Below are 27,613 nucleotides of genomic sequence, written 5' to 3'. Positions count from 1 at the left end.
TCCACGTCCCTAGGCACACGCGTGAAATCAGGGCTGTGAAACAGGTCGGGCCAACCTCGATCATGCTAGTCCACCCATCAGTTGGACACACTTCCCCAACGGTCCATTTCGTTTTATGCACTGGCCTGATTCATCATACAACGCAAGTTCCAAACCGTTCCCACCTCACCACTGGCTCGAACATCTAGCACGTATCCCGTGCTGTCCATATTCCACGTGTCACTTCTCTAAGCTCCCCTCGCACGAGTCGCCCGTACCAACTGCACTCAAGCACAACCCTAACCCAAGCCTCGATCCGCTTATACAACCGCCAACCAATAGAAATCCTCCATTCCACAATCGAACGCACCAAAACAAACCTCAAAACCACTACACGGATCGACGCCCAATCCAACGGCTGATCTGCATTCCTACACTCCCCCGTTCAAAAACTTATAAATACATCTCCCCTCAAACATCCGAATCCCACCAAACGAAAACAAAAGAAAAAACACGAGAGAGAGAGAGGAAAGAAAATGTCAGGAAGAGGGAAAGGAGGGAAGGGATTGGGAAAGGGAGGAGCGAAGAGGCACAGGAAAGTGCTGAGAGACAACATCCAAGGAATTACGAAGCCTGCAATCCGTCGTCTCGCTCGTCGTGGTGGGGTCAAGAGAATCAGCGGTCTGATCTACGAGGAGACGAGAGGTGTCCTCAAGATCTTCCTTGAGAATGTCATCCGTGATGCTGTCACCTACACCGAGCACGCTCGCCGGAAGACTGTTACTGCCATGGATGTCGTCTACGCCCTCAAGCGCCAGGGCAGGACCCTGTACGGCTTTGGTGGTTAGGGTTTCGATTCTTCTTCTCTTTGGGGAATTGTAGACAATCTGTTGGGGTATTTTAGTCTTTTTTGTGTTTGGAAATAGGGCTTTTAGGGTTAGGGATTTGGATGTTGATTTCAGATGATCATGATACGTGAATGAAGAAAGTTTCATTTTCGATGAATTTCTGGCTGATTTGATTTAATATTTTATGTTTTTTTAATTGTTTTCTTCTTCCTTTTGCTACATGCGCCATTGATGTAGGATTAGTGCGGATGGGTTTGCATGATGGATCTGGCAATTAGGGTTAGGGTTTTGTGTTTGCTCTCACTGAATAGATGAGTTGGATTGTGGATGTTATTCGTGGGCCAGTATTGATATTGTTTGGTATGGATGGTTCTGATTGATGTGAAGGGTCTGTATTTTGAGATATGGTGGACCCATGCTTTTTAGGTCGAATATCTAACCACATCTGGATTGGGGCTTTTGAGGGGTAGATCATGTGATATTTGGCAGCCAGGCATTTTGGGGGTGTGGCCCACTTGGTGAAAGGATGCCATTGCGTGTCATTGGGTAGTGGTCACGTGTCAACAATCCATTCGCCTGTTTTTAGTGCAAGTTGATTTGTAGGTTGCACTGATCCCAGCCGTTAATTTTTCTGTTTTTATTGGGGGTTCTTTAAACTAGTTTCTGTAGGGAGCAATTGAACGGCTGTGATCTATTGCTATAGGTCAGAGTCAGCCCAAGTGAATCTGGTTTGATTAATGGGGCCAAGCTCGACCCCTTATTGGGTCCGCGGGTCCATGTGTTGACCATACGCGTCCACCTTCTGGACCATTGCTATGACTGACATTGCCACGGCTCTGATCACGGGCGAATTCTCAACATTGACTCGCAGTTGAACCGTATCTGACACGATTGTCTCCGAGTCAGCTTCGTTGATACTCGGCCGAGTCATCGATCCAGCTTTCACATCAGCCCTTCATATTTAGTAGCTTTGGTGGGGATGGTGGAGATATAGATAATGTTGGGAAGGTCATGCTGACGGTGGGCCAACTTGATGGGTGGTCCTCATATCACCCACGTGCCATGTTTAGCACTCGTGAAGATGGATTGAATTAGTTTGGACGGTCCATATGGTAGCTCTAAATTGGATTGGGATTCCAAATTCTAATAGAATAGGCTTGGGTCCAACCATAGTTGAAAAGTCCGTAGTAAGACCAAATAGATTTGGACTTCTACAGTAGATATGAACCCAAACCTGCAATCTGATGGGTCAATCTGGGCCGTTGAAGGATAAGCACCATCAGTGAGCAGGGCTAGCCTATCAAGCTTTTAAAAATGGCGCACTTTCTCTAAGGCTTGGGCTGGGTATTAGGCCCACAAGTTATGCATAATTTAAATTTAAGCCCATTAATACCCATCTTGGGCTAGGGCTTATTTTGGAGCCTGTTAGTCAGGCCCAATCCCAACCAAAAGCTGACATGTTTCACAAAAAAATGACACCACCCAGATTTTTTCAGGCATGTTTGTTTTGGCCCGTTGTGGACCTGGCCTGGGTTTTGATCAACCTTGGCCCTGCCCATTGACGGCCCTATATTTGATCCCATGACTTACATCTCATTGTGGTGAGTTGGGCTGATTTAGCCTAGGCAAGTCCCAAATTGATTCAGCCGATCCAAGCCTGGATTTCAAGCTTTAATTTTAAAATAGGCTTTGGGGTTGTTGGGCAGCATGGATTTGAGTGTTTTCGAGTCATTCTGAATTCAAAAGTTATTTGGTAATGTGAATTCGAAGGTATTTGAAGTATATAATTTTATTGTGTTATGCAACGGTGTTGCTGTGCTACTAATGCATTGTACCATTGTACACACGGCATCTTGATGATATACTCGAAAACAGTTAAATTATCAGCTGCATTGCTATAGTTACATCAATAGAATAATCAGGCTATTTAAATTGACAATTAAAAAGGTTGGCAAGTTGCTGCTGGTTGTTGCTATGGAAACTATCATATTTGTGAGAAATTCACCCTATTCATCTGTTTCACCAGCTCCTGAGCTAAAAATTTAAGGTGAATGAAAAACTCAAGTAAGCCACATACCAAAAAAAAAGTGATGAGAAAAATGCCTACTATTGAAACCTTTCTAATGTCCATCCTGGTGTCTAAATGCCATCCAAACTCATTAAGGATGAGCTAAAACTAGGGTTGCACATGGTTTGGATGGGTTTAGTCCAGTTTTGGAGTAAAACTGGACTGTTCCCAATGGTTCCAGCAAAACCAGAACTGGAACTGGACCTAGACTGTTTGCACCCTAGAACCAAAACAGAACTGGACCTTAAAAAATGGTTTGGTTCTAATTCAATTCTATGGTTATGGGCTTTTTATAATCCAGCCTATTTGCATGGTTTTTTTTAAATTATTATATATAATTAAGTCCAAATGCACAGTTCTTGAGAGATAGATAAAGGCAGTGGAAGAGGAGGAGAATAAAAAAAGATAAAGATTTTTTTTTTTTTTTGCCTTTTTAACTTTTTATATTTAAAAAAAATTTAAAATTTAAAAATTTATTGAATGAGGGGTCTGGTTCTAGGTTCAGATCTGAGGTTTAGTTCATGATTCGGTTCAGTTTTACTAAACTCCAAATTAAGAATCAAACTGAACTAACTGGTTCTTTGATTTTCGAAATTGAAACCAAAACTGGTGCGCTTTAGAACCAGGTCAAATAGTGCGGTCTGGTCAGTTCCGATTTAGTTTATCAGTTTCACCAGTCCGCACTCCTGGGTAGAACATAAAAAATATTAGCTTGATACGAAACTTTCATGACATTAGTAATATTTCACGTGTGCTTTCAGTTCCCATTGTTTTTATCAAGTGGTCCACTTGAGTTTTGGATCCACTTAAGTTTTGATCCCTTACCCTAAGTCAGCCGGCAAAAAGGATGAATATAATAGATTTCTCACTAGCATCATGATGGATCCCACCTAGCTTTTGACTGTTGGAAGTCGGCTGGGATCCGAGTTTCCCTTCGTGCATCACAAGTGCCAATTAGCCTCTTGTCACTATGAATTAATTAATAATCAAAATCACTTACATTACTTTAATTATTAAATTAGAAAAAGAAGAAGAAATGGACCCTTGATGTTTCCTTACTTTTCCAGGAAGTCTCCCACAGAAGCTTCCATCCATGTTTTTTGTGCTAGTTGAAAAAGGTAGCTCAAAATACAAGATTAGGTGGGGACCTGCCCTACCCAACAATGCGGCCGTGACTGTGGGACTCACCTTGATGTATGTGTAATATATCCACACTGTCCATCCATTTTTTCGGATCATTTTAAGATATGAGACAAAAATGGAAGAAGATCAATCTCAAGTGGATCTTAATATAAGAAACAATGGTGATTGACCATTAAAAAAAACTTTCAATGACCTACAAAAGTTTTAGATCGAGAGTTATTTTTTCATTCGTCCAGGTCAGTGTGACCTTGCCAATAAGTTGGATTGCAAATAAAAATTATACGTTGAGGCCTATGAAGTTTTTTAATAGCACATTCAATTATCACTGTTTCCTATAGTGTGTTTCACCTGCGACTTGTATCTGCTTAAATTTTGGGCTTGTACCCTTAAATGAGCTGGCAAGACGGATGGACGGTGTGGATATACTATAAATACGTTAAGGTGGACCCTACACTTAATTCTCTCCCGATGCTGGTACCTCTAGAGAGAGCTAGATTTTGACCTTGTGGCCCAGTCGAGCTTCTGACCTGCCACGTTTTTCGAATGATATTCTCGTATGAGCCGGTGAACAGGTGTACTGAGTGGTTATTATGGATGCAGATTGCGTCGGACCTTTGGTCTTCTTTGAAGTGTCGAGCTAGATTTGTATGGGAACCCACCGTGATGTATTTTTGTATCTATGCCGTCCATCCCTTTTCTAAGATCATATCAAGGTGTGGGCCAAAAAATGAAGCAGATCCAAAGCTCTAGCGGACCACACCAAATAGTAAACTTGGTTGTATTAAAAGCTCATTCAATGCACGAAGCATCAACCGCAAGTTGCATTAAATGGAAAGTAATATTCAATATCTGGTGTGGTCCACTAAAGCTTTGGTTCCGACTCATTTTTTAGCCCATACCTTAATATGATCATAGAAAAGGGATGGACGGCATGGATAAACAGATACATCACGGTGGGCCCCACACACAAATGTCCGACCAGGGATCGGACGCAATCCGCGTCCATTATGATATGATAAAGTCCTCAGGGTGGGTCCCGCGTAGCCTTTGATGTACGGGCTCCCTAGTAATAAGCATGGTGGGGGCTACATGCAAATAGGCGGGTAAAATCCCAGCCGTCCGCTCCTCGCGTTATCTATTGTAAATGTAGGTGCTAGATCCAAAGCATCCATCATCTGGCCCCACTGTGATGCTTTGGCCCAAGAATCAGATCGGTACATTAATCAGGCCGGCCATAATTATAAAATAAACATGTGGAGCCGTCCACGTGACTATAACATTATGGCCCACATGATCAATGGATCAATATACTTTTTGGGGCGAGATCATTTTCATGGCCAGAAACATCTGACGGCTTGGATCTTGCAATTATCAGCCGCCCCAGCACGTGTGGTGGATGGTGTGCCTTCCGCACGCTTTAGGGCCTAGCAAAGCTGTTCCGTCCCCTTCTAGAAGAGCTTAAGAAGACTTACAGGAGAGGACATGGGCTAACCAACAATACGCCATTGCTATCACGCAAAGGGTGGGGTCCACGTCACACGTCCTGCTCATCAGCAAATGGCATGGTTTATTCATGGGCATGAATCCGTACGTGTGGGGCCCAGATTTCCGCGATCCAGACCGTTGATCTGGTGAGATACACAGGTGATGGGTGCTGCCTAGAATATCATTATGTTTGGAAGATTCTAACCATTCAGTCAATGGCCCACAAAATGACCTTGTGGTTACCGTCCATTTTAGAAGGAAATGTTGTAAATTTTAACGTGAGGGATTTCAGATTGTCTTACCATCCATGGCAAGATCATTCATAAACGGTTTGGATCATCTAAACATGTCCTCACATGTATTGAATGATGTTCATGCTCTCACGTGCATTGAATCACGACCATGAATCCTGAGCTGTACACATATAAAATTTTGATACTCTGAAGGAGTCGAATGGTTGATACGCAGGTATTTAGGAATTATATATATGCCACATAAGTAACTCAAATTAAACCGTCCAAATTGTGACTCCCAGTTAAGATAGACTATAGATCAAACCTTACACTCGTTTCATTCCGATTGGTTGGCGCGTATTGGACGGCTGAAATCAAAATATTCGTGGGTCGAAATTCAAGAAGATAGCAATTAGCAACCATTAATTAGAGGTTAGAACTGTTCAACCTGTTGGGGACAAAAAATGCAAGTCCGCAGACTCGGACTTAATGCCTCGGGTCACCAAAGGATGTGTCAAATTCGAGGCATGACTCGCTAAACCGAAACAAAGGTTGAGTCGGTTCGGACGACTCATCAGCATTCCGGGCATGCGTCGGGCGGACCACCTTACCAGATCGACCATCGCAAGATCAAGCCTCATCCCGGATATCTTGGGATAAGATCTCCGACCCCGAAGCTCACGGGATCGGATGAAGGCTCGAGATGGGCACGATCCTATCTCCGTGATACCAGGAGAAGATCCCGCGCACAATATCAGGAAGAGAATTCTCGTGCGATTAAATGCCCCAGCAGCTATAAAAGAGGGACCCCTGTCACCTTGAGAGGTAAGAAAAGAATTCTCTCTAAAAACTCCTCAATACACTTAGACCCAGCATTGCCCGACTTTGGCATCGGAGGGTCCCCTGCTCAAGCTAGGGTCTCCTTTGTCCTCTCTCTGTGCAGGTATACGAAGGTCTAAGAGGACGAACCGGATATTTTCATCAACAGCTTGGCGCCGTCTGTGGGAAGCCGTACAAAAAAGCCATCTCATATCTCTATATTGATTTCAATGGTAATGACTAGAAGGACGGTCCCAGAGGAAGATTTGAATGAGATTGAAGGGCCGGTGGGTCCAGTCCCCGCAGCCCATAACCCACCTAACAACCGCCAACGAGGAGCGACCAGGACAAGCAACAATCAGCGGGTCGCGACGATGGACGGTTGGATAAGGAGGTTCAAGAAATCCGTCGATATGAATATGATGAAGCAGATCTTTGGAACGAATGTATTAAGAACAAATGCACCGCTCCAAAGATCCTCAAGGGGAGACAGACGTACCAACTACGGCGGTTGATCCTCAACCTTCCGCGCCGATCTTTTCGGCCGAGCCAACCCCAAGGCGGATCGGAACCATCTCCAGCGCAGTCAACCAACGCTTCCCTACCGATCTTCGATACGAGATAGAGCGAAGAAGGCGCAATCGCCCATCCATGGAAGGCACGGCAGAGAAGTGAACCTTGGAAATCCGATATTCAAAATTTTAAAAGAGAAGTGCGGGAAGAGATGGCGAAAGAGATGGCGGACATGAAGCACGGCCGGAATGTATATTCAACCGGTCCGAAGCGAAGGCGTCCCCCTTTGTGGACTCTGTAATGACCGGTTCCCGAGAGGTTTCGATTACCTCAAATCACTCCTTTCACCTGGCAAGACCGACCCAACCGAGCATATTGAATGCTTCATAACCTATATGGAGCTCCACGATGCCTCGGATGCGGAATGTGTCGGGCCTTTTCTCTTACATTGACCGATGTAGCTCGATGTGGTTCAAACAATTGAAACCAAAGTCCATCAGTTCATTCGTTGCTGAGCGACGCCTTCCTCACCAACTTCATCGGCGGAAAGAAGAAATTGAAGCCCCGCACATCCGAATAACGTAGTTCAAAAGCGGGAGAGCTATGCAAAGATTATATCAAGCGTTTTAATTTCGAATCCCTTCAGTTCGGAAACATTCAGAAGAAACGGCTCTCAATGCGCTCATGCAAGGAGTTAGAGATAAGCCATTCTTGGCATCTCTAGACAAAACTCCGCCCGATACTCTGGCAGAATTTATGGCACGGTCGGATAAGTATGCGAATGCCGAGGAAGCGCGAATCCTGCGTGAAACTAAAACTTTGGCCAAAGAGTCGGCCAAAAAGGAAGCCGACTCGGCCGGAGGAAGGAAACGCAAGGATGATCAAGCGCGTGATGAGCGAAGGTCAGGCAAACGGCCGGATCGAAGATTTTCCACATATACTCCCCTGAACAAGACTCGGGAAGAGGTATTGATGGAAATAAAAAACGAAGGCTTTGTTAACTGGCCCAGTAAGCTCAGGAGTAATCCTAATCGGCGGGACAAGGATAAATACTGCCATTATCACCGTGATCACGGGCATAACACAAGTGATTGCCGTCACCTAAAAGAAGAGATCGAACGACTCATCAAAGACGGCCGACTCAGAGAACATATGGTTAAAGCTGGGGCAGCTGAGGCACGCCCGACCGAGAGTCAGCCTATGGAAGAAATCCGGATGATTATCGGCGGTCCACAAGGTGGGGGCGACTCAAACAATGCACGAAGGAATCATGCAAGAAAACTTAGTCAGCCTCAGTCCGAGCTCATGATTATAGATCGGCCACCAAAGGAGAAAAAAAGGGAAAGATATTGCATATCGTTCACTGAGGAAGACGCCCGAGGTATCCATCACCCCCACGATGATGCGTTGATCGTCACCCTGGCGATCGCTAACCGAAAAGTGTTCTGAATACTCGTCGATATGGGATCATCTGCGGACGTGTTGTTTACTCCGGCGTTCGACAAAATGGGGATCGAACGATCCACGTTACGCCCAGTTCGGACCCCGTTGATCGGTTTTTCCGGAGGACAAGTACTGCCCGAAGGGACTGTCTCATTACCACTCACTGCTGGTAGTGCCCCACATCAGACGACGATGATGGTTGACTTCCTGGTCGTCGATCAACCCTCAGTATACAACGCAATACTCGGCCGACCTTCATTGAGTCTCCTCTAGGCCGTGGTATCCACATACCATCTTTCAATGAAATTTCCGACCGAGTCGGGAGTCGAAATTGTCAAAGGAGACCAGTAAGATGCGAGGCGATGTTACATGATAGCTGTAAAAGGAGCCGCCGACAAAAGTCTGACCAACATATTAACGATCGAATCATTGGACCCTCGGGGCGAGAATTATGAACGAGGACAGCCGATCGAAGATCTTGTCTCGGTCCCCTTGGTCGAGACAGATGGATCCAAAACGGTACGAATTGGCTCGTCTCTGCAGTCCCCTTTGAAAGAAAAGCTGATAGCCCTGCTCCGTAGGTACGCCGACGTATTTGCCTGGAGTCATGAAGATATGCCCGGGATCGACCCCTCTGTGGTGACTCACCGACTCAATGTCGATCCGTCGTATCGACCGATCCGACAGAAGCGACGACCGCTCGGCCCTGAACGATACGCCATCATTGAAAAAGAAGTCAACAAACTCCTCTAGGGTAATTTCATAGAAGAAATACACTATCCAGAATGGGTCGCGAATGTCGTGCTTGTAAAGAAATCCAACGGAAAGTGGCGAGTCTGTATTGACTATACCGACTTAAATGAAGGATAGCTTTCCGCTTCTGAGGATAGACCAGCTAGTAGACAGTACCGCCGGACATGAGCTCCTTAGCTTCATGGATGCATAATCAAATTGTAATGCATCAAGCAGATAAATCAAAAACTACCTTTGTCACCGACAAAGGCCTTTATTGTTACCGAGTGATGCCATTTGGTTTGAAGAATGCCGGCGCAACTTATCAAAGGTTAGTTAACAAAATCTTTACTCGGCTGAGAGGGAATAACTCACAAGCATCAAAGTGGGCCCCACCTAAGCGACCACTTGCCTGCTATCTGGGAATATGCATAAAGTTACTGCAATCAGAAGTTAGGTGGGTCCACCCAGACATTTCGAAGAATTTTGGCTTATCTCTTCATTTTTTCCAACTTAATTTAGGGCACTAGATAAAAATGAGGTAGATGCGAAACCCAATAAGCCTAACAACAAAAATAATAGAGAGAAATGTTTATCATTTAAACAAAAATTGTCAAAAATCCTGGTAGTCCTGATTTGAGTTGAATCCTAAGTAAAATGATTTGGATCCTACCTATAAAGTTTTAGTATTATAATGTTCAGATTATACTTGTTTTCAGTTATTATAAGCTTCACTTGACTCTTATTATATGTTTTTAATTTGGTGGAAGTTTTAAGAATCATTTTGAAAAGACAGATTATTATTATTATTTTTATAAGAGATTAAATGTTATACGCTATTGTTATAGAAATTTACGACTGTACGACCCATTTATGGCCCATTTAGGAGACCAAGCCCACCTCATTTTCCCTTGCGAGAATACGCCCCAGCTGTACGGATGTCTTGCCAAAGGTCGAAAATGCCCCTGCTTGTTCCGTCAACGGATCGGTGGTGCTCGAAGACGAGCGCTGACACTCCTCGAACTCCGAGTTGTACGAACGGTTCAAAAGATATCAAAGTTACATGGGCCCCCCAGTTACGTATTTATTATATCCACAACGTTCATCCATATTTCGAGATCATTTGGGAGCATTATCAAAAAAAAAAAAAATCATATCCAAAGATCAACTGGACCACACCACAAAGAGCAACGGTGAAAATTGATTTTCACCGTTAAAAATTTTGTAGGGCCCACCATAACATTTATTTTCCATCCAATCTATTCATAAGGTCACAAAAGCCTGGATGAAGAGGGAAAAAAAAATTCATAATGATCCAAAACTTCTGTGACCCCTGGAAGGTTTTCAATGGTAGAAGTTCAATCCTCCACAGCCTTTTACGGTGTGGTCCACTTGATAGCTAGATCTGTCTCATTTTTCGTCTCAAGCCTTAATACGAGTTCGTCCAATATATGGACGGTTTGGATATAACACATACCTCATCATAGGATCCACAAAAAGCGGTGAGGATTACAAAAGTAAAAAATAAAATAATAATAAATAAATAGGCCAGGAACTTATGGCTACGGTGTTTTCTATAGCTACGGATTATAACCGTAGCCATAGTCGTAGCCCTTGCCGCTTCGATATGTCCTTTTATATGTATCGAAGCTCTTTCGATTAATCGAAAAAGGTCCAGAACTGTCCAGCAAGTTTGCCTCAAAAAGCTTGCAATTTTCGATACATATCGAAGAGCATTCGATATGTATCGAAGATGATATGACCAATAGCTACGGATTATAACCGTAGCCATAACTGTAGTTTGTGCCGGTTTATGAATTTTTTTTTATTTTTTATTTTTTTACATGGATAAATTTATTTTACCTTCAATTTTCTCTAATACATATTTATATAAATATGTATATGTAAGCATATAAAAATTTTGTTCTCTCTTTTTTTCATTTATTTCTTTATTCATTTAACAAGAATATCTCCTAAACCAAAATTAGTTACTTGACGTACCCTATATGATTTTGGGGTAGGAGAAGCTACTTTAGCCAACCAACCTGGTTATTTTTCAAGATTCCATTAGATCTATGGTCGAAAATCCATTTCATTCACTTCGCGGTCAATTTCAATCAGTTCGCGGTCAATTTCATTCATTTCATTTACTTTGCGATCAATTCCATGCATTTCACGGACATCCCAAACAATTCCGTGTTGATTCACGGTCGTTTCGAGGCATTTCGCGGCTCTCTTCACTTCAAGGTCATTTGCATGCATTTTGCGATCAAATCGCTTCAAACCATGATCATTCCCATGCATTTCGCGGTCATCTCAAACAATTCCGTGTTGATTCACGGTTGTTTCGAGGCATTTCGTGGTCAATTCCCTTCACTTCACGGTCATTTGCATGCATTTCGTGCTCAATTCGCTTCAAACCATGATCATTCCCATGCATTTCACGGTCATCCCAAACAATTCCGTGTTGATTCACGGTCGTTTCGAGGCATTTCGCGGTCAATTCTCTTCACTTCACGGTCATTTGCATGCATTTCGCGATCAAATCGCTTCAAACCATGATCATTCCCATGCATTTCGCGGTCATCCCAAACAATTCCGTGTTGATTCACGGTCGTTTCGAGGCATTTCGCGGTCAATTCCCTTCACTTCACGGTCATTTGCATGCATTTCGCGCTCAAATCGCTTCAAACCATGATCATTCCCATGCATTTCGCGGTCATCCAAAACAATTCCGTGTTGATTCACGGTCGTTTCGAGGCATTTCGCGGTCAATTCCCTTCACTTCACGGTCATTTGCATGCATTTCGCGGTCAAATCGCTTCAAACCATGATCATTCCCATGCATTTCATGGTCATCCCAAACAATTCCGTGTTGATTCACGGTCGTTTCGAGGCATTTCGCGGTCAATTCCCCTCACTTCACGGTCATTTGCATGCATTTCGCGGTCAAATCGCTTTAAACCATGATCATTCCCATGCATTTCACGGTCATCCCAAACAATTCCGTGTTGATTCACGGTCGTTTCGAGGCATTTCGCGGTCAATTCCCTTCACTTCATGGTCATTTGCATGCATTTCGCGCTCAAATCGCTTCAAACCATGATCATTCCCATGCATTTTGCGGTCATCCCAAACAATTCCGTGTTGATTCACGGTCGTTTCGAGGCATTTCGCGGTCAATTCCCTTCACTTCACGGTCATTTGCATGCATTTCGTGGTTAATTCGCTTCAAACCATGATCATTCCCATGCATTTCACGGTCATTCCAAACAATTCCGTGTTGATTTACGGTCGTTTCGAGGCATTTCGCGGTCAATTCCCTTCACTTCACGGTCATTTGCATGCATTTCGCGGTCAAATCGCTTCAAACCATGATCATTCCCATGCATTTCACCGTCATCTCAAACAATTTCGTGTTGATTCACGGTCATTTCGAGGCATTTTGAGGTCAATTCCCTTCACTTCACGGTCATTTGCATGCATTTCGCGCTCAAATCGCTTCAAACCATGATCATTCCCATGCATTTCAAGTCGTTTCGAGGCATTTCGCGGTCAATTCCCTTCACTTCACGGTCATTTGCATGCATTTCGTGGTCAAACGCTTCAAACCATGATCATTCCCATGCATTTCGCGGTCATCCCAAACAATTCCGTGTTGATTCATGGTCGTTTCGAGGCATTTCGCAGTCAATTCCCTTCACTTCACGGTCATTTGCATGCATTTCGCGCTCAAATCACTTCAAACCATGATCATTCCCATGCATTTTGCGGTCATCCCAAACAATTCTGTGTTGATTCACGGTCGTTTTGAGGCATTTCGCGGTCAATTCCCCTCACTTCACGGTCATTTGCATGCATTTTGCGATCAATTCTCTTTATTTTTGGAGGACTGATCACCTGCAACCGAGATACATATGCACATACAAATTTCTGAAGGCAGAAACTAGGCTGTGACGTACCACCGGTTGTAGGTGGTGATCGTTCCCCCTATTCTCTTAAGATTATAGAATAATTGTACAGATATCGATATTGGTTTCAACGGCATCACCCTAGCAAACGCTTAGTCTGACCTGAGAGAATATACACTGGGCTCTTCTCTTTCAAGTATTTCAATCAATTACTATATCATTTCACGCTCATTTCCATGCAATGTATGGTCAATTCCGACGATTCCACTTCACTTCACGGTCATTTCCATGCATTTCACGGTCAATTCCCTTCACTTCACGGTCATTTCCATGCATTTCACCGTCAATTCCCTCCACTTCACGGACAATTCCATGCATTTCACGGTCAATTCCCTTCACTTCATGGACAATTCCATGCATTTCACGGTCAATTCCTGTGATCGACTACCTCCTGTCATCCAATGCCTTTGTTGGTCAGATTGGGAACATTTCCTTGGCTGTGCTACCACACCGTTTGTGGTTGCTAAATGTGACCCAAGTTCTTCGATCTGCTGATGATGGCCCACCTTGTCAACTTCACTTCCTGTACTAGGCAACGGTTGGGATCCTTTCCCATTTGATGTATTGAATGATGCACTCTCTCGCCCATTGACATCTCTTGTACCCCCATCTGTATGTAAACCGGGTTCCTTGCTAGGCAGATGGTAGGGAACCTCCGCCACTTGGAATCCTTCACCAGAAGATGATGGCGGCCCTTTATCTATGAATCCATAGAGTAACATACCCTCCAGTGCATTACCATTTCCTTCTGCCCCTTCATGTAAATCAAGACCCTTGATTGGTGGATGGTGGCTTCCCTCCGCTTCAAATACTTTTTGAGATGATGATAGTGGTTCGTTCTCTATCGACCCATGGAATAACACACCCTCTAAATCACTACAATCTCCTTCTCCCCCTTCATGCAAATAGATATCCTCAATTTTAAGATGGTGGCCCACCTCCTTCACTTCAGATCCTCCACCAGATGATGAAACTGGCCCTCTCTCTATTGACTCATCAAATGATATATCCTCGCGTTTGTCATCATCTCATACCCCTTGTTCATGCAAATTAATCCTTTCGATCGGTGGATGGTGGTCCACTTCCACTTCAAATCCTTTACCTGATGATTTCTCTATTGACCGATGCAATATCACATCCTCCAGTCCATTATCATATCCTTCTTTGAGCATTTCGATCAATAGAGATTCTTTACCAGATAATGATGGACAATCATTCTCAATTGACCCATACAACAACATACCCTCGATTCCATCACCATCTCCTCCCCCTTCTTCATTTAAATCGAGCTTCTCGATCAGCGAATGGTGGCCCACCTCCTCCACATGCAATATGAAAAAGAAGAGCAGTTCGTTGCTGGACCATTGAGGTACATTTTTTATATATCGATATTTACTCGATATATAATTACTTCGATATATTAAAATATCGGAGATATAATCGATAATTGCACTAAAAAAGCAGTTCGACGTTGGACATTTTCTGACAATTTTCGATATATTGAAATCTAGTCGATATATCGATACCCGATATATCGACATCTACTCGATTATATTGATAATACAATTTAAAAAGCATTTTGTCGCTGGACAGTTTGTGACCATTTTCGATCAATCGAATAATAGTCGATATATCGGTCGGTTGTAAAGATGACTTACTACTATTATATCGACTAGATTTCGATATAATCGATAACTTACTCTACCATTAATCGATTAGGTTTCGATTATATCGAAGAGTTTCGATATATCGTGTTCTATTCGATATATCGAAGTGTAATTTTTCCGTTTTTTTTTCTTATGTATTTTTTATTTTATTATATATATATTTGTTTTACTTTTTAAGGTGACCTTATTAGTACACACCCATGTCGGTACACACTCAATGTTATCCAAGTTGTGTTCATAGTGTGCTTCTTCTAGTCTCTTAAGTTGCACGGTCATTTGCATGCATTTCGCGGTCAAATCGCTTCAAACCATGATCATTCCCATACATTTCACGGTCATCCCAAACAATTCCGTGTTGATTCACGGTCGTTTCGAGGCATTTCGCGGTCAATTCCCTTCACTTTACGGTCATTTGCATGCATTTCGCGGTCAAATCGCTTCAAACCATGATCATTCCCATGCATTTCGCGGTCATTCCAAACAATTCCGTGTTGATTCACGGTCGTTTCGAGGCATTTCGCGGTCAATTCCCTTCACTTCACGGTCATTTGCATGCATTTCGCCGTCAAATCGCTTCAAACCATGATCATTCCCATGCATTTCGCGGTCATCCCAAACAATTCCGTGTTGATTCACGGTCGTTTCGAGGCATTTCGCGGTCAATTTCCTTCACTTCACGGTCATTTGCATGCATTTCGCGGTCAAATCGCTTCAAACCATGATCATTCCCATGCATTTCACGGTCGTTTCGAGGCATTTCGCGGTCAATTCCCTTCACTTCACGGTCATTTGCATGCATTTCGCGGTCAAATCGCTTCAAACCATGATCATTCCCATGCATTTCACGGTCATCCCAAACAATTCCGTGTTGATTCACGGTCGTTTCGAGGCATTTCGCAGTCAATTCCCCTCACTTCACGGTCATTTGCATGCATTTCGCGCTCAAATCGCTTCAAACCATGATCATTCCCATGCATTTCACGGTCGTCCCAAACAATTTCGTGTTGATTCACGGTCGTTTTGAGGCATTTCGCGGTCAATTCCCTTCACTCCATGGTCATTTGCATGCATTTCGCGGCCAAATCGATCATTCCCATGCATTTTGAGGTCATCCCAAACAATTCCGTGTTGATTCACGATCGTTTGAGGCATTTCGCGGTCAATTCCCTTCACTTCACGATCATTTACATGCATTTTCGGTCAAATCGCTTCAAATCATGATCATTCCCATGCATTTCATGGTCATCCCAAACAATTTCGTGTTGATTTACGGTCGTTTGAGGCATTTCACGGTCAATTCCCTTCACTTCACGGTCATTTGCATGCATTTCGCGGTCAAATCGCTTCAAACCATGATCATTCCCATGCATTTCACGGTCATCCCAAACAATTCCGTGTTGATTCACGGTCGTTTCGAGGCATTTCGCGGTCAATTCGCTTCACTTCATGGTCAGTTGCATGCATTTCGCGGTCAAATCGCTTCAAACCATGATCATTCCCATGCACTTCACTGCGTCCCAAATAATTCTGTGTTGATTCACAATCGTTTGAGGCACTTCCGGCAATTCCCTTCACTTCACGGTCATTTGCATGCATTTCGCAATTCGCTTCAAACCATGATCACTCCCATGCATTTCACGATCGTCCCAAACAATTTCGTGTTGATTCACGGTCGTTTGAGGCATTTCGGTGTCAATTCCCTTCACTTCACGATCATTTGCATGCATTTCGCGGCGATCGCTTCAAACCATGATCATTCCCATGCATTTCACGTGCGTCCCAAACAATTCCGTGTTGATTCACGGTCGTTTGAGGCATTTCGGTCAATTCCCTTCACTTCACGTTGCTTTGCATCCCTTTCGCAGTCAATTCGCTTCAAACCATGATCACTCCCATGCCCTTCATGATCGTCCCAAACAATTCCGTGTTGATTCACGGTCGTTTGAGGCATTTCGCGGTCAATTCCCTTCACTTTACGGTCATTTGCATGCATTTCGCGGCAATTCACTTTCAAACCATGATCATTCCCATGCACTTCACGGTCATCCAAACAATTAGTGTTGATTCACGGTTGTTTGAGGCATTTCGCAGTCAATTCATGCATGCAAATGATCGTGAAGTGAAGGGAATTGACCGCGAAATGCCTCGAAACGATCGTGAATCAACACGGAATAGTTTGGGATGACCGTGAAGTGCATGGGAATGATCATGAATTGATGCGAATTGACCGTGAAATGCATGCAAATGACCGTGAAGTGAAGGGAATTGACCGTGAAATGCCTCGAAATGACCGTGAATCAACACGGAATAGTTTGGGATGACCGTGAAATGCATGGAATTGTCCGTGAAGTGGAGGGAATTGACGGTGAAATGCATGGAAATGACCACAAACTGATTGAAATTGACCACAAAGTGAATGAAATGGATTTTCAACCATCGACCTGATGGAATCTTGGAAAATAACTAGGTTAGTTGGCTAAAGTATCTTCTCCTACCCCAAAATCATATAGGGTACATCAAGTAACTAATTTTGGTTTAGAAGATATTCTTGTTAAATGAATAGAGAAATAAATGAAAAAAAGAGAGAATTTTTTTTTATATGCTTATATATACATATTTATATAAATATGTATTAGAGAAAATTGTAGGTAGAATAAAGTTCTCCATGTAAAAAATAAAAAATAAAAAAATAAAAAAATTTGCATAGACTTTTACGGATTGCAGTTATGGCTACGGCTATAATCTGTAGCTATATCTTCAATACATATCGAATACACTTCGATTAATCGAAAATTACAGGATTTTTTATGTAAAGTTGCTGGACAATTTTGGACCTTTTTCGATTAATCGAAAGACATTTGATATATCGAAGTACTTATCGAAAGACCTTCGATGCATAGTAGAGGACATATTGAAAAAGCATTGGTTGCGGTTATCTCTACGGTTATAATTCGTAGCCATAGATACCAGGCTTTTTTTCCCCTGTTGTAATCCCTACCGCCTTTGTGGGTCTTTTTATGAGGTATGTGTTATATCCAAACCATCCATCTATTTGGAGAACTCGTACTAACGCTTGGGAAGAAAAATAAGATAGATTTAACTATCAAGTGGACCACACTATAAAAGGCAGTGGAAGATTGAACGTCTACCATTAAAACCCTTTTAGGGGTCCCAGAAGTTTTGGATCATTACAAAATTTGTTTTTCCTCTTCATCCAGGTCTTTGTGACATTATGAATAGATTGGATGGAAAATAAATGTTATGGTGGGCCCTACAAAAGTTTCCACGGTGAAAATCAATTTTTTGCTGCTCTTTGTGGTGTGGTCCAGTTGCTCTTTGGATATGATTTTTTTTGCTTGGATAATGTTCCAAAATGATCTTGAAATATGGATGAACGTTGTGGATATAATAAATACGTAACTTTGGGGCCCATGTAACTTTGATATCTTTTGAACTGTTCGTACAACTCGGAGTTCAAGGAGTGTCAGCGCTCGTCTTCGAGCACCACCTATCCGCTTGAAGGAACAAGCAGGGGCATTTTCGACCTTTGGCAAGCCATCCGTACAGCTGGGGCGTATTCTCGCAAGGGAAAATAAGGTGGGCTTGGTCTCGTAAATAGGGCCATAAATGGGTCATACAGTCGCAAATTTCCCGTTATTGTTATGGGGAAAAAAATGAGTCGATCCATGAGAGAAGGTCGAACCAACAACAAGTATGAATCAATGGGTCAATTACTCGGAGTATAATTAAGGTTAGATCCGAGATAACCATAGGTCGGCACAACCATAGGTTACCACAACTATAGGTCGGCGTGACCTTTAACAGGCTTCCTAGAAGGACAACTTAATAGGGTTGTCAATCCTGACGAAGGAAGCTAATTAAGGGCTACTGAAGTTATCATCACAAGGACATCATAAGCTTACTTGGTCGGTATTATCATCGGAACGACGCCGACCTCCCGATAGCTTGACCTTGTCCACCTCTGAGGTGGCGCTACCTCTATTGTCCAACCTTATCTGCGGGTCAGACGGATTTATCGACTTCCAATTGACTTTCAATTTTATCTAAGTAAACTACCCGAAGATCTCTCTGGAGATCCCAGGGGATAGCCTCAGAATCTCAGAGATCTCAAAGATCAACCCAGGAAGTCTTCGATATGATATGAGTTCTAATTCGAGTATGATACTTATATGTCAAACAAAAAAGATTGTTCACGATGTGATCTTCCCTCTATTATAAATAGAGAAGACCTCCAACGATGAAAGGGACACACAAACTTTTACACACTGATAACTCCTTTCCTCTTAGACTGTTTCTACAAAGACCCAGATCCCTGACTTTGGCATTGGAGGGTCCTTTGCATTAGTCAGTGTCTTCTTTATTTGTTTTGTGTGCAGGCACCCGAGGGTCTTCATTAAACTCTCTGTCTCCTTTCAGTAGTTGAACCACCTTTTAGTTGTACCAAAATCACTTTAGTCGCACCGAATAGTCCTTTGATTGAGCCAAAATTTACTTTGAAAATCTACTGTTTGTTGCTGAACTATTATTGGCATTTTCGATCGGATCGAATTTGCCTTAGGGGAGACCGAACAATATGTTATTTTTGTTATTTGATTGTGTGAATTTTCATATTGAAAAATTTTCTCCATCTTTAGTAGTTAATTTTATTGGATCTTTGGTACTTGAATTTTTCAATATTATACTCCAAGCATCTAATCCTCTGTTTGATCATTCTTTGAGCTTTAAATAATTACTTTAATCACTTTTTTTTAATATATATATTTTAGTTGTCCAAATCACATTGCATAGAAAAATACACATAATTAGATCAACTTAACACACCTATACGTATAAAATCAATAAACAATTGTGGGTAAACATGCAATAATTCATATTCAACAAGATTCTCTCGTGGAATCATTGGAGACAACACTTTTCCGTCCTCGGATGAATTATTTTTCTAGCTTAGATTTTCTTGGGATCCCTTTGAATCTGATGCTATTATCATGCGAATCAGAGTTGTAATCTTCCTGAGTCTACAATTTTTCTGTAAGTGGCTATTCTTTTCGCAATTCTAATACTTACCTATTTTGTGCCCTTATGACTTAGATATCTTCTAGTATAATCCCTAGTGGGGGTGGCTAACAGTGAATGTGAATTGACAGTGGGGAGTACTATACCAGTTAACCAAAAAAATAAAAATAAAAATAAAAATAAAATCTCTCCCATCGATACCATTTTCAGTATATTTTTCTCTGACCATCATAACATCACCAACATATTCTTCATGTGGTTCTCTGTAAGATTCTTCAGTAAGCAACATGGATATGGCTAACTCCATAGTGAGATCTGGACCGTTATTAAGATTCATAATCAAACCATCCCATGAATCTAGCATCGAACAAAGCAAAATGCGACATTTTCTTCATCGTCAATTTTCACATTGACCGCAACCAATTTGCTAATCAGGCTATTAAATTCATTAAAATATTCTTGTAAAGAAGACCATTAATTCATATTCAAGTTATACAGTTGCCGTCATTAAAATATCTTGTTTGATATCAATTTCCCTTCTTATAAATTTCGTAATTTGTCCCACAAACTTTTTGCAAGAGTTTGATCGAACACATTCAATAAAACTAAATCATCTAAATCAAGAAGAATGTCCGCCATAGTTAATTGATTTTTATTCTTAAATATCTCGTCTTTCATCTCTTCAAACTTCTTTTAATTTCCTTAAATCGCAATTACACAACCTTCCTTCACTAATACCATATTCATCTTCAGTTTTCATAATGTGTAATTGAATCCTTAAACTTAAGTACTTCAAATTTGATTAAACTTGATCCAGCCATCAGAAACACAATTACAAAACAAACACCAACATTGATATTATGCTAAAATGTTTCTCAAACACATGCTCTAATACCAATTGTTACGTAGAAATGCTCGCATTATCAATATTAGTTAGACCAAAACATAAAAGAAAATAGCTAAATAAAAGTCAAAAGGTACAAAGCAAAAAAAGATACAAAAGGCCCAATGATTCATTTGGTTCGCTAATATATTCTCCATGAGATAATAACAAAGAGCTTTCTTTTTCATTATAAACAAGAAAAACGAGAATACAAAACTTATTTATCTTGTATCCATACAAAAAATCCCACACTGAATAATATCCTACAAGAAAAATTAATAGAAACACTGATCTTTATATGCTACCCTATTTATATATACACACAATTAGTGATATAATGATAAACAAAATGGGAAGCTAAGCTTCATTTCATTAAGCTATATCTACGGCCATATGTCAAGAGGGAAGTACATTAGAGAGAGGCAGGCAGTCTCCCAGTGGGAGACGACTAGTCTCCACCGCCAAAAGAGATGGATGGAGAGGAATTGTCACGGACATCTCCATTCCCAGATTCGTTCCCTGTGTATCTTTGAAGATTTCCAAGCATATATTCACGGAGTTCCCCTTATTTAGGAATGTTCTTCCTGGACTCTGTAACTTTATCTAGAAAGTCTACAACCTTTCCATTAGCTTTAATTTCATATATTCTTTGTAAGTCCATCGGGTGTCGAATGTAAGTAGCTTCTGTCCTGCCCCTACCTGGAGGGTAACCTGCTGGGCAGAGCTCTGTAAGGCCCACCATAATGTATGGGTTTTATCCACACCATCCATTCAATTTTTTCAGATCATTTGAAAGTATTAGACATAAAATCAGGCAGATCCAAGGATCAAATAGACCACACACCGGGAATTGAACACGCATCATTAAAAACTTCTTATGAGCTTCAAAAGTTTTGGATCAAGCTGATATTTGTTGAATAGCAGGTAAACATCACGGTATCTCCTAAGAAGATTTCAACGGTGGGAGTCATTATCACTGCTGCTTCATTTGGTGTGGTCTAATTGAGCTTTGGGTCTAATTCATTTTTAGGCTCATGGTTTAAATTGTTATGGAAAAATGGATGGATGGCATGGATAAAATCAATTGGGCCCCACGGAGCCCCTGCCTGTCTCTGTCAAGCGGGGCAGGACGCAAAACGCTTCCAGTGCAGCATTTGACGGGACGCGGATTGCGTCCTACCGCGCCTGTATCTGGCCACCAACAGGCAGTTCTTTGGGTGCCCCCACCATGATGTATCGGTATATCCACACCGTCCATCCATTTTCTCACTTCATTTTAAGTTAATTAAACAAAAATAAGATAGATAAAAAACTTAAGTAGACCACACCAAATAATAAGCTTGATTGCATTAAAAGCACGGAACATTAAATGCAACAGTCATCTTTGGTGTGGTCCACTTGAGAGTTGGATCTGCTATATTTTTATGTACATATCTTAAAATGATCTGACATAAGAGGTGAATGATTTAGATAAACAGATACATCAGATACATCAGGTAGGGCCGCCAACAGAACTGCCCGTTCGTGGGTAGGGACGGGCGGGGGTTGGACGCAATCCGCGTCCCATTTGATGGTGGAAGTCAGAGTTTTGGCTGTTGTAAACGTACGCGGATTCCCTGCCAAAGCCTTTGGCAGGTAGTCACTGTGCTGGGAGCCTGTGTGGGTGCCACCGTGATGTTTGTGGAAAATCCACCCCATCCATCCGTTTTGACAGAGCGTTTTACAACATGAAACGAAAAATGATCCAAAATCCAATATTCAAGTGAGCCTCAAACGTGAGGATTGAACGTCCACAGGTGAAATATTTCTGGGGCCACAGAAGTTTTTAATCAAGATAATATTTTAATATTTTTGTTTTCATTTCATTCCAGCATTAATGACATCATGAACGGTATGGATGGCATATAAAAATCGCTGTTAACCCGGGGAGGTTTCAATGGTAAGAATTTCTCTACCCACATTTTCCTTTAGTGCGGCCCATTTGTGTATTGGATCCTACTCATTTTTTTTTGCCAGGTCCTAAAATGATCTCAAAAAACGGATGGACGGGGTGGATTTATCAAAAACATCACAGTAGACCCCACCTAATTTTTCAGCGCAGGACCTTAATGCGTCCGTCCTTTTGCAGGAAATCCGCGTCCGTAGTAGGTTCTAAATACGGCGTCCGTCCTTTTGCAGGAAATCCGTGTCCATTGTAGGTTCTGTATAGGACGCGGATTTCCGTGTCCCTGGTAGGTTTTAAACAGGACACGGAAATCCGTGTCCGTTGTAGGAAATCCTCGTCCTTTGGCATGAAGTTCCTGTGCTGTGAACTTAGGTGGGGCCCACCGTGATGTTTACGAGAGATCCATCACGTCTATTCATTTTTTGAGATCATTTTAGGACATGATGTTAAAAATGACCCGGATACAATTGTCTTTTAAGGAAAAGTTAGGTAGGGAAATTCCTACCGTTGAAATCTCCCTGGAGTAGAAAGTGATGTTTTCATGCCATCCATACCGTTCATAACATCATTATTGCTTGGATAAACTGAAAACATAAATATTAGCCTATTTGAAAACTTTTTTGGCCCCACAAATATTTCAACTGTAAACGTTAAATCCTCACTTTTGGAGGTCACTTGATTATTGGACTTGGCTTATTTTTGGCTTTATATCTTTAAATGATCTCACAAAACGCATGGACGTGGTAGATTTCTCGAAAACATCAAGGTGGGCCCCACCTAAGACCCCAGTGCAGGAACTTGCTGCGAAAGTCCTTCTAAATAGCATTTCAAAGTTCCCGGTTAGGTCAATTATTCTAGAAGGGACTATTGGATACGGCCATAGTCCACATGCGCCAGCAAGCAATATACATATGCCACACGTGTAACTAATCCAAACCATCCAAACCACATCTCATAAAGGGCAATTTTTTGGTCAATCTGAACTGATGGCTAACCGCTGTCCATTTGATGGCTAGCAATCAGGCATTTACGAAAACTGACTAAGCATGCCTAATAGTCCATGGCATTTATCTCAACATGTCCAAAAAATCGGACGGTTTAGAGGGGCCTACGTGTTGCCACGTGTACAGTGCCAACGTGAACGGGTAGGATCATCCTACTTTTACTTGAGTGGCAGACAATGCCTCTTTTGCTCAAAAGGCACAAATAAAATAAGATATTAATTAAAGGGCCATTGGAACGTTTTAACACTAATGGGTTAGTGTGTACTCAATAAACAACAAAGCAGCCGTCTATTGAACCTTAAAATCACTGCAAACCACATGAAATAAGTGGCCCAAAACTCATTTTTCACCCCATCAAGGTGGAATTAGAGGATCTTTAATTGGCCCGAGGATATTTACAGCACACTCGGGCTGCAGTTTGGATAAGTAGGGCCCTTGGTTCAGTGATCCAGATCATTGGTCTGTTGACTCTTACTATAGATTGATCATACACCAAAAAACGATTTCCTCCATGGGACAATCCAAACCTTTCAATTCATAGCATAGAATATAGACGGTTAAGAAGAGAAATAATACAATATTTCATATTCAATAGAAAATGAGCCAAAGAAGGTCTGTAGGATCTACCCATTTGGGAGATTTTTGGGGTATGCTTAATCCATTCTGTGGCCCAACAAATTAAAGATCTGGAATCTGTATCACTGGGCCCCACAAATTAATGATCTAACCCGAGGATATGAACAAATACTCGGCCTCTCATTTTTCACTGATCCAGGCCAGGCCACTTCTATCCTGAAACCTCGCTGATTCAAATATCCTGGCCACAAATCACGGTCCTATTTAACGGCCCAGTTTTGTGGGCCAAATTCAAAAGGTTAGGATTGTCCCAGTAAGAAAATTTAGATGCATGGCCCATCAATAGTAGTATCCAACAGATCAATGGCCTGGATCACCAGATCACAAGCTGCACTCATAAAAAATTCAAACTCGAGTATGCTGTACATATCCTCGGGTGGGCCGACGTATAATTTCCTCATCATCATCTCCTGTCCTTTTTCTTCTGTACCCTTCTAGAATCCATAAAGCTTAGAAAAATCAAAGAGAAATATAAGAAACAACACCAAAATCCCAAAATTCTCCCCAACCCTTCTCATACTGCAAATAAAATTTAGACACCCAGTTCCCAAAATACCCCTCCCCTCTTCCCAATCTAACCCTTCTCTATATAACCCTTCTCTTCCCCACCAAAAAGAAAAAAAGAAAAAGAAAAAACCATTTCTCTCAGAAGAAAATCCCAACAAGATGGTTTTTCAAAGAGAAGGATTACTATCTTTCGCCGGACCCCAGCATGATGAATCGCGCTCCTTGATCACGGCTACTAAAAAATGCAGAAACATCACAACCGGCAAAGATAGAAGTACTCAAAATCAAGAATTCTTCGAATTCTTCAATGATTTCAACTCAGAGATGTGCGCTGCGGATGATATTTTCTTCGGTGGCAAGATTCTTCCGTACAACAATCCAATTCTATGTAAAACCATCGAAGGAAATCAGCCCTGGCCCACTTTTCATATGCGATCGAAGCTGTTGGATGTATCGCATGGGCCTCATGCAGCGAGGCATAGCTTTTCGGCCGATTATCAGAAATTGGAACGGGTATCGGGTTCAACCACACCGTCGACGCCAATGCCGAAACGGGTATCAGGTAGTAAGTGTAACGGAGACGGCGATTTCTCGCCGCAGAAGGTTTCGAGGCCGAAATGGTATTTTCTGATGTTTGGATCGGTGACTGCACCGCCGGTCAAGATGGAGATGAACGATATACGGAGCCGATTGAGGCGGCGGAGCCCGCCGGGCTCGATAATCGCCACACCAGAGTGTAACAGACGGCAGACGGTTTCCGTTAGTAGGGAGCCTGAAGGGAAGAGCTGTTGGAAGCTATTACGTGTTTTGAGTTGCCAAGGCCATGCAAACGCCGTTATAACGCCGTCGTTGGGGTTGCACCCCGCACGTTTCAGAGCGGTTTGATCTTACGTGCGAAGCTCGGGAGACGGTTATTCGGTATGATTGCCTTGAAAAGCTGGGTTGGGTTGGTTTTGAAATTTTTTATTATTTTAAGGGGCATTATTGGTAAAATATTAAATTTTCTATTTCCACATGGAAACGAAGCGTAGAAGGATTGTAGATTAGCATGGAGTAGCTTTTAGGTCAATCTCGATGTACCGGATGCTGCGGTCAGTCGATCTGATGGGTACTCCCATGGATGGCTCGCCAAGAGTATTTCCCTGCCCTGATTAATGTACTTTCTCACTTGGAATGTGAACTATCAAGCGTTTCTCAAATGGCTTGAATTGGACGGTTAGGACTAACCCTTTAGTGGATTTTCTACTGTGGGATACGGGATCGAATTGGATGGTCAGGATTAACATATTGTGGATTCTCTTCAGTGGACTATGATTAGAGGAGCCGCAATGGAGGAGGTGGGGCATGAGATGGTGATGTATCTGCAGTTCTGTACACTCGTTTGTATCAGTGTCGGTAGGAAATGAATGTATACTCACGAGAATCTGAACGTTGATATCAAAGCTTACATTCAATGCACGATTTGTTTTTTATTTCTTTTTTGAATATTTTCTGTTTCCGAATTTATTGCTTGCGCTTCTCTCACGTGAATGTAGTGACTCATACATGACCATGTGGGATTCATGTACTTCTACTATCCAGACCATCCAAATGGTGGGGCACGTTGTAGGTGGATCATACCTCTAAAATGACACTGATCAGGAAATCTTGACCATTCGATTGATGGGTATTAAATGAACGTTTGAAAGTAGAATAGTGAGCGGTGAGAATTCGAGGGGCAAAAGCAAAAGTTTAATCCATCTTGTTGTTTTAATGTTTTGGCTACGCTCCATCCAAGATTGGTTCACGGACTTGGACGGTCTGGATCGACGTAAAACTATGCCACATGGACGGAGTAGCGCCAAGGACTGATATCTACCACGCACTCGATATTGTAGACGTGGCATATATCTATGAGATCCTGACCGCTCATCTGTCGTGCTCCACCGTGGATAGATTAGATTCTGAAACACACATTGGTCGGATGATCCTAGCCACAGATTGGAGGAAAATTTCATCGTTGAATGTTGACTGTTGGTTGGCTTCAATTCTAATCCAACAGTTGGCTAGGATTGCTTAGCCGACGTGATGGAGTATGACGGATCCAAATAGGGACTAAAATAAACCGTAGGTGGGATATAGGGTACTGAGAAAACTCTGTGGGGCCCATAGTGATGTATATGTGTCATCCGCCCCATCCAAAATTCGAACATATCCAAAGCTAAAGTGGATCGCACCAGGAGAACCAGTGGGGACAATGGCTTCCACCGTTGAAACCTTCCTAGGGCTCACAATGATGTTTATTTGTCATCCAGTCTGTTCATAATGTCACAAAGACATGGATGAAGGGAAAACACAAATATAAGCTTGATCCAAAACTTCTGTACCTCCAAGAAGTTTTTAATGGTTGGCATTTTAATTCCAACTGTTTCCTGTGCTGTGGTCAATTAAGAGTCGGATATGCTTCAATTTTGGGCTTAGGTCTAAAATGATCTGAAAAAACAGATGGACGGCATGGATAAGACACATATATCCTGGTGCGCTCCCACAGTTTACTCCATACACAATCCGTGTGCCGTAGCCAGGGTGTACACGGACCGAGCTATTTTGGGTTAGTTTTCTCGACTCAACTCGAAAAAGCTCGATTCCATTCGGTTCGAAGCAGTTCGAGCTGATTTTTTTAACTCAAAAATGAATTCGAGCTCGCCCTAGCTCAAACCAACC

General features: G+C 42.2%; 2 protein-coding genes across 2 annotated transcripts; both read left to right on the top strand.

Annotated features, from left to right (window-relative positions):
• Nucleotides 1-460: 460 nt before the first annotated feature.
• On the top strand, nucleotides 461-984 carry LOC131217173 (histone H4). The gene has a single exon (XM_058211969.1). It carries the CDS (start codon nucleotides 516-518, stop codon nucleotides 825-827), a length of 312 nt encoding a protein of 103 aa, XP_058067952.1. The 5' UTR covers nucleotides 461-515; the 3' UTR covers nucleotides 828-984.
• A 24,085-nt stretch (nucleotides 985-25,069) lies between these two features.
• On the top strand, nucleotides 25,070-25,795 carry LOC131217649 (uncharacterized). The gene has a single exon (XM_058212586.1). It carries the CDS (start codon nucleotides 25,070-25,072, stop codon nucleotides 25,793-25,795), a length of 726 nt encoding a protein of 241 aa, XP_058068569.1.
• The last annotated feature ends 1,818 nt before the right edge of the window (nucleotides 25,796-27,613 follow it).

This window comes from Magnolia sinica, chromosome 10 (assembly GCF_029962835.1).
Source record: "Magnolia sinica isolate HGM2019 chromosome 10, MsV1, whole genome shotgun sequence".
Taxonomy (NCBI): domain Eukaryota; kingdom Viridiplantae; phylum Streptophyta; class Magnoliopsida; order Magnoliales; family Magnoliaceae; genus Magnolia; species Magnolia sinica.
Note: the sequence above shows the minus strand (reverse complement) of the source record. Positions and strands in the feature narration are given on the sequence as shown.